A 15,649-nucleotide genomic window follows, 5' to 3' on the forward strand; every position below is an offset into this window, starting at 1 on the left:
TAATTCGATACTTGAAGGGTGTATGCAAGAATTGGCAAGGAGTCGTGCTAAATAACAAATTTCTACATGTGAGGTGTTGTGCCCATATTGTTAATCTGGTTGTGAAGAGCGGACTTGAAGAACATAATGAGTCTATTGAGAAAATCAGAATAGCAGTAAAATTTGTGAGATCTTCACCGTCAAGACTGAAGGTATTCAAGAAATGTGCAGAATTGGAGAAAATTTCAAGCAAAAGCCTTTTAACCTTAGATCTAGAGACCAGGTGGAACTCTACCTTTCTAATGTTGGAGAGTGCAGAAAAGTTTGAGAGAGCTTTTGCAAGACTAGAAAAGGAGTACATGCCATTCAAAGCATACTTCCCAAACAAAGATCCACCCAATACAGACAATTGGCGAATAGCAAGGCGCATATTGTGCTTCTTGAAACTATTTGAAAAGGTCACCACTCGTCTGTCCGCTTCACTGCATGTAACATCAAGCATTGTTTTTCATGATATAATGCTGATGCGTGCAAAACTAATTGAGATTGCTGGAGGAGAGGACCAGATGTTGTCTTCAATGGCAGATCACATGAAACTAAAATTTCAGAAGTATTAGGAAGAAGAAGGCAATCTGAACTACTTGTTATTCATTGCTGTCATCTTAGATCCCAGGTATAAGCTTCAGTATCTGAAATTCTGCTTAGACATTCTGTATGGACCATATGAGGGCAAGGAATTAGCTGAGAAGATTGAATCAACTCTTGATGAATTGTTCTGTTGGTATATTAAAACTGTTAATGCCTCTTCTAGCAATAGAGGTTCAAATCAAGCTCCAATTCACATAAGTGTAGATGAAGAGGATGAAGAGAACCCATGGGACATGCTAGCATCTCAATTTGAGCAACACATGGAAGAGATTGAGAGTGAACCAAATGATTCAGAATTAACAAGCTATCTAGCTGAGAAGCGTGAGAAGAGGGCTAAAGAGTTTGACATACTGGAGTATTGGAAAATGAGCTCAAATAAATATCCTGTACTGTCGCTCTTGGCAAAGGATGTGCTAGCTATTCCTGCTTCCACAGTGCCTTCGGAGTCAGCTTTTAGCACGGGTGGACGCATTATAGATCCACTTCGCTGTAGCCTATCGACTAGCACAGTCGAAGCTTTAATCTGCGCACAAAGCTGGCTTCATACATCTCATAGCAAAGTAAGTGCAAGAGAGGCTGCTGAAGAGGTTCAGACATATGAGGAGATTAGAGAAGGTAAAGTTTTTCATAGTTCAGTAGAAACGCCACCTTAAGTCTGTTAAAGTTGCTCACAACATTCTATTCCTTTTTATACAGAGTTTCTTTCAAAGGACCGCACAGATAATCAACATTGCATTGGTACGTTCCTTTATCTGTGACTTTTGCTCCTTTGTTCCATTACTCCATTGCATTAGTATGTAACTTAAACTTTTGCTGCAGATTTAACTGAGTTGGAAGCATAGCAATTTCTGAAAAGGAGCCTACTATGTTTGTGACAAGGTCTGGTGATTGTCTGTAGCAGGATGGATGGTTCACATTTTTAGATGTGCAGCAATGCTTATCTGATTGCTTACTAATCGGCAGAGTTTCACTGAGTTTGAAGCAGTAAGGTATTCATGAACCTACACAAAGTGGCTGCTTCTTGGTGTGACAAATACTAATCGGCAGCGGCAGATGCTTATTATTGCTTGTTTTTGGGATGTACAGAACAGTAGCTTCTGAATCATGCTGCAACTGGTAGTAGCTAAATTATGACCAATTGCGGTTCTTGTTCCATTAATCCTGATCATGCTGATAGGAAATATGTTCAATTATCTCAATCTAATACTTTGCTTATTTTTCTGTTCGTTACACAGTATCTTTACACAGCACAATACTTTGCTTCATTAGATCCGTATACACAGCATCTGCAGGCACCAGGCAAGCGGATCTCTGTAGCAGTCCCTCTACCTAATAACCAGCGTAACCCAGCCAAACCAGCCATACCAACCCGCACCTACGGTTCTGCTAGCTGTTAGCAAGCCGTACAAAACCAGCCCGGCCCGCACCAGCAAGTTGCATCTTGGTTTGGTTTGGAAACAAACCAGGAAACCGGAAAACCGGACCATGAACAGGGTTGTCACTACATATTTCTAAAGGAAATAATTATACCCTAACATTTTTCTGTTTTCATGGAATTTGCACAGTCAACATGAGGAGCATCTAGTTCGATTCAATGTATGCACGTACATGATTGACATATCTGATGATCACGCATAAACAAGTACAGATTTGTGCGGTGCTCCCAGCTGCCATGCCATGCCAAAAACCAAGCTGAGGTGACGCACGGATGCGGACAAGGAGATTGTGTGCACCCAAGTTGGCTAACCGCTGCCATTTCATTCCTACTACTTCCATTTAAAAAAAATCCTACTACTTGCAAATTTATTGGGAAAAGGCAAACGTGGGTGGGGGGCGTACATGATCTGCAAAAATTAATTAGTTTCAATTTGTGACACCCCCCCCCCCCCTCTCTCATGGTTGATATGTGTGTCCGTGTAGTCCAACGAACAAAACCTCAGAGATGGGCGAAACTTTGTGCGATATTGAAGTTTATTTGCCAGTGGAGGCGAGATAGTTGTTGTGCGTGTGTACTGTAGATGAGAAGTGCTTGCAACTGAATCCGTGCGCGCAAGTGTTGCAAAGTCTATGCACCAAGTCAGATGTACGTTTGGGGTGTAGGCGTGTAGCTAGTATTGTAATCAAAGTCAATCGATTGGAGTGTAGTTCCTTAATACGAAGCTTTTTTTAAAAAAAAACATACATGTAGTTGAAAACTCCTGTTTATGCAATGAACTTGGGCAGCTGAAAGACTGACCATGGATGCATGCGTCTGGTACGTTGTTGTTACACAGTTCGGAAGACGACGAGCCTTTGCAGATTTGAACGGGAATCCTGGCTTCCAGAAGCAACTTTGTGGATGTTCACAAGTATAGCGCGATCTATAGATGGGTGAGCAACTGAGCACACATCAGTGTGCCGACCTGAGCATGCAATTAATGCATCTTGGTTCGTACTGGTGGCGGTACATATATATATGAACAGAATGCTACGTAAGCTAGGGAAAGGTTAGACGAAAAAGATGGTGTATACGTACGTACTCGATCAGAATTGAGGAACGGATCGAGAAGGATCATATCCGATCAGGGAAAGAAGGCGCTGTCACGTCAAGATCGACCGTGTTCGAGCCTCCGGATCACCAGGCGATCGACCTGCGGCGCGCTCGCTCGGCTCCAGCGGCAGTTACCAACACGTCAAACCAAACCATTAACCACCTCCGTCGAGCGCGATCCAGCCGCGCTCCGATCTCCGAAACCCCAAACCACCTTTTGGAGCTAGCCTCCCAAACCGGACGCAGTCTCGGGCTCTCAGCACGATCATATATCGATCTTCTCTCTGCCCGTGGGTTTCGCTGTCAGTTGCCACGCCATCTCGATCGCCCGCCCGGTTTTCCTCTTGCGCTGATGAAACGTCCGCCAGGGAATCCCGTACGTCCCAAAGAGAGAAACCCAGCACGAAACGAGCAAAAGATATCATGGCATGGTAGTCATGCGCGTGGGTGGACACAGCCAAGCGCAAAACGAGGGATGGAATGGAAGCACAGCTAGCTGCTCGCGTTTGGCGCGTGCTGTTGCCCAGCCCAAATGCAAGCTAGCTAGAGAGCCTCGTCAGTCGTCACATGAACAGCGTTTTGTGGACTGAACTATCTAAAGCCTCTTTTGGCGAACGTTTACCATCGCAAGCAACGTACGCCTTCGGAGCCAAGCTACTCGCGCTTGGCATGTCATTATTGCCCAAGCCAGAGGAGCCTCATCACATGAACAGAGCGTTTTGTGGCTAATAAGGGCCTGTTTGGCAACCAAGTGTTAAAATTTAACACCTGTCACATCGGATGTTTGGATGCTAATTAGGAGTATTAAATATAGGCTAATTACAAAACTAATTGCACAGATGAAGTGTAATTCACGAGACGAATCTATTAAGCCTAATTAGTCCATGATTTGACAATGTGGTGCTACAGTAACCAATTGCTAATGATGGATTAATTAGGCTTAATAGATTCGTCTCGCGGATTAGCACAGGGTTCTGCAATTAGTTTTATAATTAGCTCATATTTAGTTCTCCTAATTAGCATCCGAACATCCGATGTGACACTGTTAAAGTTTAACACCTCGTATCCAAACACCCCAAACTGAAAGCATCTTTTGGCAAACGTTTACCATCAGAATTACCGTCTCCGAGAAATGCTCTGCCTGTAACTTTTAAATTATGAACAGATATATCACATCATTTGCAGATGCGGCAAAAGATTTCTACTAGTGCAAAGTACTCCAGTGCACCTAAAACTAGCTGGTAGATCCAGTGCTTTGGGTTGTTGGAATACAGTGGAGCGAGTACTATGCTGCATATACATGAACTGAGTTGGCTTTTTTTCTTTTTTTTTCTTTTATAGTATATAAAATGATTTTTGCTACGGTAAAAGAGGAGGCATCGTCGTTTATTTTTGCTACGGTCCAGGAGGTAAACTAGAATTGTTTATTTATACCGGGGAAATAAAAAGACTGCGCCGAAGCGACGAGTGGAGGAGCCGCGAGCCGGAGCACTGCAGCACACGCGAGGCGGACACGGGAGCCGGGGCAGCGGGCCCCACCGCAGCTATCTCTTTGATGTCACTGTCCGGTAGCGCGTCAGCGTGGCCTCTGATTATAAGTAGCGTGGCCAGCTAGCTACCATCTTCCCAACTCCGTCCTCCACACCTCTCCATCTCTCACTCGGCGAGAGGGGCAAAGCAAGCCGCAAAGATCTCCCCTCCTTTTCCCAGTCACTGTGCCGCCCGTGCCCTCCCGTAGTCCCGTCCCTCCAATAATCCATCCACCCCCACCCCGCTGCGGCGGCGTCTGTTCCTCCGGTGGCGGCGATGTGCGGCGGCGCCATCCTCTCCGGCTTCATCCGCCCGTCCGGGGCGGCGGCCGCGGCGGCCAAGAAGCAGCAGCAGCAGCAGCCGCGCCGGGTCACGGCCGACTTGCTGTGGCCGGGGCTCGGCAGCAGGAAGGGAGCGCTTGGGGAGCAGGACTTCGAGGCCGACTTCCGCGAGTTCGTCCGCGGCCTCGGCGAGGACGGCGGCGACGCGGACGCCGCCGGCGACGACGACGATGAGGTCCAGGAGGTCCCCCCGCCGGAGCCGGCGATGTTCACCTTCGCCGCCGCGGCCAAGGCGGCGCCCACCGCAGCTGGTGAGAACCGCATTAAAGCCGCTACATCCTTTTGTTTTGTTTTGTTCTGTGCTGGAACACACTCTGCTTAGACGGCCGGGCGAGAGAAAGATGCCTCTTTTCGGGGTCTGTTTCACCAATCTCCTCTGGTTGTTGTGGGAGGAGTGACTTGGGGTTCCATGGAGCTGCAGCCAAACAGGGCTACCAGCTGCAACACGGAAGTTTTTATCTCTTGGCTGCTCATGCTGTGGCTAGACGAAATTTTGTCAAATAATCTGCATGGACAATTTGTAGTATATGTCTGTAATGATATATGCTACAAATGGATAAATTATTTAGTGTAGATCTTAAGGTAGTTGATGTGGTTTGCTCTGTCGTGCATCTCGATTTCTAGACTCGGGTTTCAAACCAGATAGATTTCAGGCTTTTATTTATTTGTGATTTTACAATTTACATAAGTGATCTACTGTACAGTTATGGTTACAACTTACAAGTAGTTGTCTTATAAAGGTATCTCGAGATTAGGTTTATTCCGATTAGGGATCTTGCAGCCACTTTCTAGACAGTATTATGTCTAGTTAATTTTCAGTGAGGAATAGGTTCTGGAATCCAGAATTCTTCCGTGTTAATTGTTATCTCATTATTGATGTTTAGATGCAGGTTCAGCCCCTTTTTCTGTCAACTTTTTTTTTGAAAAAAATTACTGGGTTACAGTATTTGATGTCTTTTTTTTTGTTAAGTCAAGAGAGAAGGATTGAAATGATTCTAATTTACATGAACTTAATTCTGAAGTGTAAGTTGATGTCTTTGAAGATCTCGATGGATCTTCAAAGGTGACTGATTGTAATAGTTTTACAAAATTACTATCTGTTGCTTTTTGTCGCGCAACAAATTTTCTTTATTGATAGCATATGTTTGTGGGCTTTTTGTGTACTAGGGATTGCCTCTACTCTTAAGATTTTTAGGAAAGGATATTAGTGCTAGTTCATCCTCTTTGTTACCAGTTAGTACTATTCTCTAGTCCAGCTATCCAGACAAACAAATTAGCTTACAAGCCTAGTACTATGGTGTTGATTACGAACTGTTCATGCTAGATGTGAAAGGTGTCATTATTGGGATCGCTTTTCTTAGTTGCTGGGGCGATTCAATCACAAATTCACAATATCACTTGCTAGATTATCTTGATGTTTGATAAACTGCTGGTGTCTCGTGGCATGCAACTTTTCTTTCAAACTTTTAGGTCTATAGATTCCTAGGGTCTGTAGCTATTGTAATTCTTCTGTATTTGCTATTATCTGTCATACAAGTATTATTTCTGTTCTTACAAAACTTGCATGCCTATTCCGTATGTTTTATTTAGATGAACTGATATGCGATCTTTAATATAGATGATGTGATGACTCCAAAGCCTGTTCAACATGATGAACCTACTGCTACCTCAGCAAAGCGCAACCGGAAGAATCAGTACAGGGGGATCCGCCAGCGTCCATGGGGCAAATGGGCAGCTGAAATCCGTGACCCTAGCAAGGGTGTCCGTGTTTGGCTTGGAACTTACAACACGGCTGAGGAGGCAGCTAGGGCATATGATGCTGAAGCTCGCAAGATCCGTGGCAAGAAAGCGAAGGTCAATTTTCCTGATGAAGAGCAAGATGCTCAGAAGTCAATCCTAAAGCCAACTACTGCCAATCCAACAAAGCTTGCTCCACCTACAGAGACCTGTGCTGATGAGGCTTTCAATAATCTGAACAATGGAGACAATGATTTGTTTGCAATGTTTGCCTTCAGTGACAGTAAGGCTCCTGTGAAGCCAGCTGAGATTGCCAGTTTCCTCCCTGCAGTTAGACCTCATGTGCCCACTAAGAGATCTGCATCAAACATGCTCTCTGACCAGAGCAGTAACTCATATGGCTCTTCTGACTTTGGGTGGGACGATGAGACCATGACCTCAGATTACACTTCAGTCTTTGCTCCCAATAATGCTGTGCCAGCATATGCCGATCCTGCGTGCCTGCAAGGTGAAGTGTCAAAGAGAATGAGGAACACCTATGGTTTAGCTGTGCCTCAGGGAAATGGCGCACCCAATCTCGCACAAGACATGTCCGGTTTTAATCCTGAGATGAACTATTTGCCATTGTCTTATGTTGAGAGCAGCCCGGACACATCAATGGACAGCCTTCTGCAAAATGATGCTCCACAGGACGGGGCTAGCACTGGGGATCTCTGGAGCCTCGATGAGATGCTCATGGCAGCTGGTGCTTTTTGAGAGGCCCATGGTTATTGCCAAAATGTAAGGCATCCTTACTGCCTACTTTTGGTTTTCCTACATACTTCTTGTACAATGGACTATCTCAGTTCTCAGCTGCATTTTTGTTTCCATGTCAGGTTCCTTGCCTGTGGTGATGCTGAAGAGGCAGTTATCTCCGCTACGTTTCGTCGCGGATCGTACCGTAGTTATATATGCTGGATTAAGAAAATATGCTTCTGCCGGTGGTACTCTTATGACAATGTTTATAGTATGCTGCTGTATGGTGCGTCTATGATTGGAAGCAAGCTTGAGACCGATTCAATAACTACCATGCCCCCATATGTCTGCTGTGCTGTAATGTGCGTGCTGCTTGGTATATATATGGTGTGCTTTATATTGCAACTCTTGGTCTGGAAGCACTTGGTTTCGCTTTCTACGCAACAATTCTTTTCAGGAAACGTTAGGTGCCGGCCAAGGCCGACGAAATGTGGGCTGTGGCACCAGAAATCCAGAAAGATCTAGATGACCTAATCAAGCTTTGCAGGTTGTTGATGTGCAGGCTTTGTTTGTCTCACTCGATCAGCTGTTTGCTGGGAATAAATGCATAAGTATGCTGTATGCGTTAGATTCCGGCTGGTGTTGTTTAAGGGCCACTGGTCAAGGCATTAGCTGAACCTGGGCAGGTTCTGTACGTGCTATAGTTTATGGACATTTTTATGCTGGTAGATGGATACTGGTACAGATAATTGTATCCTGGACTGTGACCCCAAGCTAAGAAAGGTTGTGACTTGCACACTGGATTTGGTGCCTGGTTTTGCTTTTCTAGGTTGGCACTGAGGTCTACAGCCACAAACAAAGTCGAATTTTTGGAATTTTTTACGACCAAAAACAAAGTCTTATTCACTTGTACTAGCTGTTAACATATCCTTTTCACTTTACATGCCTACTGATGTCCTTTCGAGCAAGTGCCCAGTATTACGAGGCTGCAAGAAATTCAGGCCCCAGGGAGGGGTCTGCTGCTCTGCATCATCCCTGATTTCTTCAGACTTGAAATCGAAAGCTAGGGAGCAAATTGGCCAACTTGGGCCCGTGGCTATTGCTCGTGCTGTCAGCTGTGGTCCTCTAGGAATTATTGCCATGGCGTCAGTGACAGAGGCTGCTCATTTTTAGCTGCATTGCGGTTTAAGGATTCCGACCTTTCTCTGGCCACCATCCCAAGTGGGCTTTCGTAGGGTTTAACTCAGCGCCAACCTCGGATCGTCGAGGGCAATGATTTGCGCGGAGAACCTCTTGCTCAACTTGCCCACACTTTTAATTTCAACAACTCAACTATGAAACCATCACTAGGCAAGTGTGAACGTTTACACTCATAATTTCGATCCTCGACTATATATGAAATCGTCCAATGGGCAAAACTAATAATGCAAATAGCCTCTAATTAAGCCTACTTTTGTGAACGTTTTTTTATTCATAATTTTGATGGTCATGTCACAAGGTTTTCCACCATGTTGTCATCCATTTCATCACCTTTATTGATGTAAATAATGCTAACACATTCAAGGCTAAGCAAAAGGAACAACTAACAAAAAAGTTGTGTCGAGAACCATTGCCATGCTACTATGCTAGCAACAAAAGTCGAATGCAGACCAGGATGGGTTACATTCGTACAATGTAAGATGCAAAGTTCATTGTCTAAACAAGACCAATGTTTGAGACGGTAATATCGTATTTTCCCGGCTCGTGCTAGCTAAGCCTGTCAGACTGTAAACGACCGCAATGGCTGTATCCAAGGTACCTTGAAAATTCAGAGCCGGAACCTCGCGAATTGAAATCAATATATAAGCATGCAATCTACAACTTGGGGGCGGATATTTTGCTCGATCGTCATCTCGCCAAGTAGACCAAAATTTCACATCAGACTTGTTTGAGATGGCCGATCGGTATATCATCAGGGCGGAGACGAGACAAAAACGTCGTGGCCTAGAGCACACGACCGTGCCATGAGCCGCCGCGATGTGGCCATCGAGCACTTGGCGCGCGGAAAAGGACGGCACGACACGGCGCTCCATCGCTGGGTCGGTTGGTCACTTGATTGGCATGGATCCCACTCTCCCCTCAGGTTCAATGAACTCGACCTCCCCTCTCCCACCCAAGCACATCCCCCTCAGGTATCAGTATATCGCCAACTGGTAGGTCTCCTTTTGCTGAGCGAGGACATATATAAACAAAAGAAACACTAATTTCCTTGCACGAACGACGGACCCCTTGCATCGGGTGCCATGCATTCAGATTCAGTTGTGAGGAAATAATATGGTTTTGCTGTAGTGGTTGCCAGAAGCAATTTGATGAAAGTTTGCAGAAGTTTTTTTGTTCTTTTTGGTCGGCGTCCCATGAGCAGAACAACCAAGCAGTGGCAAAGATGTGGGGTCTCGGCCCTGGCATTATTAGGGCTCCATTTCGAACATCGCAGTAGTGTTTACAGGAGTTTCGATGAAAACCGTGAAATTCCCGCGGTGATTCTACCCGACCCCGTTCCAAATGGGCCGCGTCTTATTGGTTGGGTTCTGTTTGTTTGAGCTGCAGTTTTTAAATTTTTCTGAAAAGCTGCTGCCGGTTAAAAACCAACACTAGTTTTTAAAATATGTGTTTAGCTTTCTAAGCTCAAAAGCTACGAAAAACTCATAAAAGTGGGCTTTCCAGCATTTCATATAAATTCAGTTTTTCTAAACTTCCAACTTGTCAGAAACTGGTTCGCTCTAACTTTTTATACTGAAAAGCTGTTTGCTCAAACAAACATGATCTTAAATGTGTTATTATTACTAGCAGCAGGGCTAATAAGACTCACCTGGTTGCAAAAGTCACCGTGTTTATTTGTCGTTTAGCGAGTGGCCCAGCGGATCACCTCTCCATTTCCATCGAGATTATCTTGGATCCGATTAGCTAGACAAACATACAAGAATGCGTAATGCTATAGTATATAATATACTAATTAAGTTATTAAGTCCATCAAATTGGAGGTTACTTAACCTTCTCGTCAACTAACCCGATCCTAGCTAGGTACACTGCACCCGCCCCCTGCCCCACATGTGCGTGGGTCAAGGACCAACTTGCGGCATTGTTTATCTATCGGCGCTGCATGCTTAGATACGTAGCGGTTGGTATTATTGTACCATTGTTTATCGATCGGGGCAGCAAGTTTGCTGCGATTTCCCGGAGATAGGGCTACGACAAGAGAGTTAATTTGCTCTTGTCAGCCGTCATCGGCAGCGCCTGGCTAGCTAGCAGGCGTCGGGCGGCGTCGTACTCGGCTCATGTGTAGACAGACGGTAGGGCCGTCTCACTAGAAACATACAGCTGAGCTGGCGGGAGGCGTACTGTACGCGTACGGGCGCCGGCCAGCTTGATCGCACGGTTACGGCTTGCGGCGATGCATGGGTGGAGAATGGTGGTCGGGTCGGGCGGATATGCATCTTGCACGTGTATTGCAACCAAATGGTACTCTCTTGAATTCTTGATGCACATCTCGGACATGTGTGATCCCCCGGATTGCAAAAAGGAGAAATAGCCACTTGGCATTGGGGTGGATCGGAATCACCGGACATGGCAGTACCAGGGTTAGCATGACCGTACCACATAAGTCACCGGGTTTGTCATGTAGCGAGTAACACCTAGACGATTCTCTCTCAATTATTTCAAAGTTGAGATTATATATCTGGGATATGATTGTCTAGCACAGGATATATAATGGATATATACATTATAAGAATGCAAATGCGTGCGATACTGCCTAGCTAGATCCATCAAATTGGCCGGTCATCGCAGGTTTTTTCTAACACCGTCGTCAACCGACCCAGTGCTTAGTGCATTGCATCCGCCCCTTGCAGCTTCACAGTCCACCTACACCCACATGTACGCGGTCAAGCACCAACTTGCAGACAGCACCGTGTGTTGTCACCTTCCGTGCTTAGGTTTATGTTTGTATTTTGATGCGTAGAATCCTCTTTTCACACTCTGACACACGTATGCTAACTCGTGTGCGCAATTTGCAGGAGTGGTGGTTTGTGGTCTCTAGAGACCTGGTTTGTCTTCACGTGCGTGCATCATTTTAACCTCTCTTCGACCGATCGATCGACGGAATCGGAAAGATTGCGCTCGTCACCGGCCGGCCAGCGCCTAGCTAAACGGACAGGACGTCGTCAGCGTGGCCGGCGGCCCGCCGGCGCAGGCCGTTAAACTAGAGACGCCATTGCTGCTGGATGGGACTGCCTGCAACAGCTAGCTAGAAGATCTTTGATCGCACGAGTCAAGGCATATCACATTGTTCATCAGTAATATTTTAGTATTTTGTTTTTAGATATTACTTAGTTCATAGATTTTTTAGCATTTTCTCTACTTGTTGTATTAACTTAAATGGTTCATTTTTTGTCGTGTAGCGATCGAGTAACCTGATGGATTTCCTCTCCATTTCCATCGACTCTTCAAGATCCTACTGCATACCTAGGACAACATCCTAGTACTATAAGAATGTGCACCAAAAGTACCAGATAAATCCATCAAATTGGCGGGTTATTGGAGGTTTTCCCAAACACATGTGTTAAAAGAGATGTATTAAAGTTTAACACCTCCAATTTCATAAACACCTCATGGGGGGTTAAAATTTGTTAAACTTGTTAAAAGTGGTCCACCTCTCCATTTTTTCCCACCATTGCCCCTTCTCTCTCCTCCCTCTCTCCGTCGGCCATAAATGAGGGGGCAATGGAGTCATTTCTCACCAAAAGTGTTAAAGTTTAACACACCATCAAAACACCCAAATGTGTTAAACTTTAGCACTCCATTTGTGAGTGTTAAAACTTTAACACTTGTTAAACTTTAACATAGGGTATCCAAACATACCCAAGTTTACTTTCCGGCTCCCACATATGTACGAGGTCAAGGACCAACTTGCGCCACTTGTTGTTATTGGCACCGCGCGCTTACTGGGTACCATGCCATTATGCATTGCACACAGCTAGCTGAGCGCCTTTTGCATTGGCACCTGCGCTGCTCAATCGTCATGACACGTATATACGACTGCATCACCCAACGCGAGGTGAGCGAGGGAAGCGTAGGGACGGCGGCCAGGAGCTAGCTAGTCGATCGGCAGCCGGAGCCGGCGGCAAGTCCATCGGATAGCACGCGGCCCACGTCTGGCGACGAGCACAAGTAGCAGGCCGGCAACTGCGGGGGCCTTAACTAAACGTGGGCTAAATGGGCCTCCTCGACCGCCGGCCGATCGGGAGCTAGTTTTCTGATTCACGCGTAATTGGGCCTCGACAAAATGTGATTGGGCCTCCTCTTGGCCCATCAGCCAATAAGTTCATAAATCATAGGTTCGGGTCCGTACGCTCTCGGGCCCACAGCCGTGCTGACCGGGCCGAACCGATCTGGGCGCCGTCTCCTTTCCTTCGTCGTCGCCGCGGCGGCTCCCCGGCCGGTTTGTGGTGGCGCGTTCAGAGCGAGCGTGGGCGCCGAGGACTCGATCAAACTAGGCGAATTCGGAATCGGAATGGTGGCAGCGTTAGTTATTACATCGATCCATGGCACTTTGCTCGAACTGTTCCCGGGGGCACATGCGGTCTGTTTGCTTCAGCTTATTCAGCTGGCTTATCGACCACCAAATAGTGTTTTTCTCTCACAACAAATTAGCCGTTTCAGCTTTTCAGCCGACTTATAAGCTGAAGCGAACAGTCATGTTTTTCGCAAAGCTGACTGCTCTGACGATCCTGCACGTCCTGAGCGGAGTGACTTACGTTTGCCGGCCGGAAGCCAGCACAGAGGCGTCGGAGAATTAAAAAAAAGAAGCTCTGGTAACATTGCCCCCACCCCACAGAGGGATGCAAAGGTGCTCATAGGGAAATGCCTTGGCTACATTGTCACTGAAGAAGACTGATAGGAGATGCCACAGAGAAACTCTCTACAGCTCTCAAAGCTGTTTCCGACATCCATTGCTGCAAATCTGCAGCATTGCTGTTTCTTATCAATAATCGTCACACAGAATGGATAATTAACTTGGTCGGTTCAACACTTGCCGATCGAAACGCCTGTTTTGCATTCAGGTCCTGCTTTAACCGGAGTTAAGGCAGCGTAAGCATCCTCCCCTGGTGGCCCAATGCATCTGCAACCTCTCGCTGAAAAAGCCGAGCCGCAGATGTAGCAGAAGGCAGTGCCACACCTGCAGATCACAAGAAGAGATGGACATCATGTACTCTTATCATACGGATAGAGGTGATCAATTTCCACGAAGGAAAAAAAAATGCTGATCAATTCGTTAACTGAAACGACTCCTGCGGAGACTGAATACTAACTAGCAGAGTTGCAGTGATCACGGATTCACAGGTTTGCAAAAACGAGAAGAATCTGTAGTGAGTCGATAATTACCTGCACACTATGTGCCTGCAACCGCCGGTCTTGTCGATCATGGCGCGGCAGCTCGGGCAGCGCGTCCAATTCCGCCCATCGGCGAGCCGGGACATCACGCAACCTTCGCCGCCGTGGCGCTCGTCCCACGGCCCCTCGCACTGCAGGCAGAACGCGCGCGAGCAGGTGGGGCACCTCGCCTCGGTCACGGCGGCATCGGCGGCGTCGAGCACCAGCAGCTCGCCGCAGCCCCGGTAGGGGCACCGCGCGCGGGCCGGCCCGACGGCGCGCTCGCAGAGCGCGACGCACCAGGCGTCGAAGACGTCGATGTCGAGCAGCTTCTTGCACGCCTCCGGGTGCATGGCGCCGTCGCGGCACCCGGGCTCCGGGCAGGGCACGGGCACCGCGCCGTCCGCGACGCGCCCCTCGATGTAGTGGACGACGCACTCGATGCAGAACTCGTGCGCGCAGCCGGCGCGGAACCGGTCGAACACGAGCCTTGTCTCCATGCAGATCCCGCAGCTGAACCAGCCGATCTCGTCGTCGGTGAGCGGAGCCACGCGCGGGCGCGACGACGACGGGCCTGGCACGGATCCGCGGATGAGCTCCTGCAGGTACGCGTCGTCGTCGGCGCCGCGCCCTCCCGCCGCGTTCGCCATGGAATGGGAGTGACCGAGAGGTGGGTGGGGGGGAAAGGCGAGGTGGATCGGCGAAAGACGAAAAGGCAGTGGTGGACTCGTGCAAGTCCTCGTCAGTCGTCACTCGTCAGTTGCGAACGTGCGGTGTGAGCAGTTTTCCGGGTTCCTGGTTCCAGCAATATAGAATTTTTTTCAGAAAAATATTTAATGAAGTCGAAACCAAATCCAACGACTTAACGGCAAACATCAACGCCAAGACAAAAGGAAAAAAACGTTCAGAAAAATATTTAATGAAGTCGAAACCAAATCCAACGACTTAACGGCAAACATCAACGCCAAGACAAAAGGAAAAAAACGAAAATGAACTTAACACTAGCCGCATACATCAACGTCAAATTAAGATATTGGCCAACTGTCACAAACAAAATTACTAAGAATCAACGCTTACATAAAATATTTACATGAAGAAATCATATCTACCGAAGATGTGCACACCAACACCTAACAAAGATCTATGTAACACAAGCGTGCACAATATAACCTAACGAGAGTAAGTAGGGAGATCGAGAAGAGTTAGGAAAAACTAGGGAGGAACCAATTCTCCGTAGCCTTACAACGACAGCGATGTGCTAACCCTAACGCAACAAACCGCAGGGTAAAAAGAGAGAGCTGAGCTAAGGCAACACAAATAAGAAGTGCGGGCGGTAACCCTAGTGCTGGGGAGTGGGTAGTAGTCGCTCACACAACCGGGCTACATGGTACGTACTGCGCAAATTAGACCCAACAAAATGTGCAAGTGAAAGGAGAGAGAGTTGCGAGCGGCAAACCTAGTTCTTATTTGCTTCGCGGTAAACCTAGTGCTGGTGAGTGGGTAGTAGTCACACACACAATTGGGCTATAGGTACAGGCTGCGCAAATCAGGCCCAACAAAATGTGCATACCACACTTAAAAGTGCAAATCATGCCTAATAACATGTGCATGCCACACTTAGCCACTTAGGTAGCCTTCGTTGTTTACAAACACATTTCATTTGTATTTCTCGATAGCTAGGCTAGCGACCTCCTTTTGCATTTCATGGGTTAGATAGGGTGGGGGTTGATCACATGACCTA

The 15,649-nt window shown here is 47.0% G+C and overlaps 2 protein-coding genes across 2 annotated transcripts; one reads left to right on the top strand and one right to left on the bottom strand.

Annotated features, from left to right (window-relative positions):
- Positions 1 to 4,771: 4,771 nt before the first annotated feature.
- On the top strand, positions 4,772 to 7,905 carry LOC101785711 (ethylene-responsive transcription factor 1). The gene is made up of 3 exons (XM_004956856.3): positions 4,772 to 5,279; positions 6,647 to 7,545; positions 7,641 to 7,905. The coding sequence occupies exons 1-2, from the start codon at positions 4,964 to 4,966 to the stop codon at positions 7,519 to 7,521; spliced, it is 1,191 nt and encodes a 396-aa protein (XP_004956913.1). The 5' UTR covers positions 4,772 to 4,963; the 3' UTR covers positions 7,522 to 7,545; positions 7,641 to 7,905.
- A 5,422-nt stretch (positions 7,906 to 13,327) lies between these two features.
- On the bottom strand, positions 13,328 to 14,662 carry LOC101785310 (probable E3 ubiquitin-protein ligase ARI9). The gene is made up of 2 exons (XM_022824114.1): positions 13,921 to 14,662; positions 13,328 to 13,714 (listed from the first exon to the last, which is right to left on the bottom strand). The coding sequence occupies exons 1-2, from the start codon at positions 14,556 to 14,558 to the stop codon at positions 13,561 to 13,563; spliced, it is 792 nt and encodes a 263-aa protein (XP_022679849.1). The 5' UTR covers positions 14,559 to 14,662; the 3' UTR covers positions 13,328 to 13,560.
- Between the last annotated feature and the right edge of the window lie 987 nt (positions 14,663 to 15,649).

This window comes from Setaria italica, chromosome II (genome assembly GCF_000263155.2).
Source record: "Setaria italica strain Yugu1 chromosome II, Setaria_italica_v2.0, whole genome shotgun sequence".
Classification (NCBI taxonomy): domain Eukaryota; kingdom Viridiplantae; phylum Streptophyta; class Magnoliopsida; order Poales; family Poaceae; genus Setaria; species Setaria italica.

Excerpts from the sequence above, each read along its gene's own strand:
- LOC101785310 (XM_022824114.1), bottom strand. The coding sequence starts at position 14,558 with ATGGCGAACGCGGCGGGAGGGCGCGGCGCCGACGACGACGCGTACCTG. Across the intron at positions 13,715-13,920 it reads TGCAGGCACATAGTGTGCAG|GTGTGGCACTGCCTTCTGCT; the intron begins GTAATTATCGAC and ends TGTGATCTGCAG.
- LOC101785711 (XM_004956856.3), top strand. The coding sequence starts at position 4,964 with ATGTGCGGCGGCGCCATCCTCTCCGGCTTCATCCGCCCGTCCGGGGCG. Across the intron at positions 5,280-6,646 it reads GGCGGCGCCCACCGCAGCTG|ATGATGTGATGACTCCAAAG; the intron begins GTGAGAACCGCA and ends TCTTTAATATAG.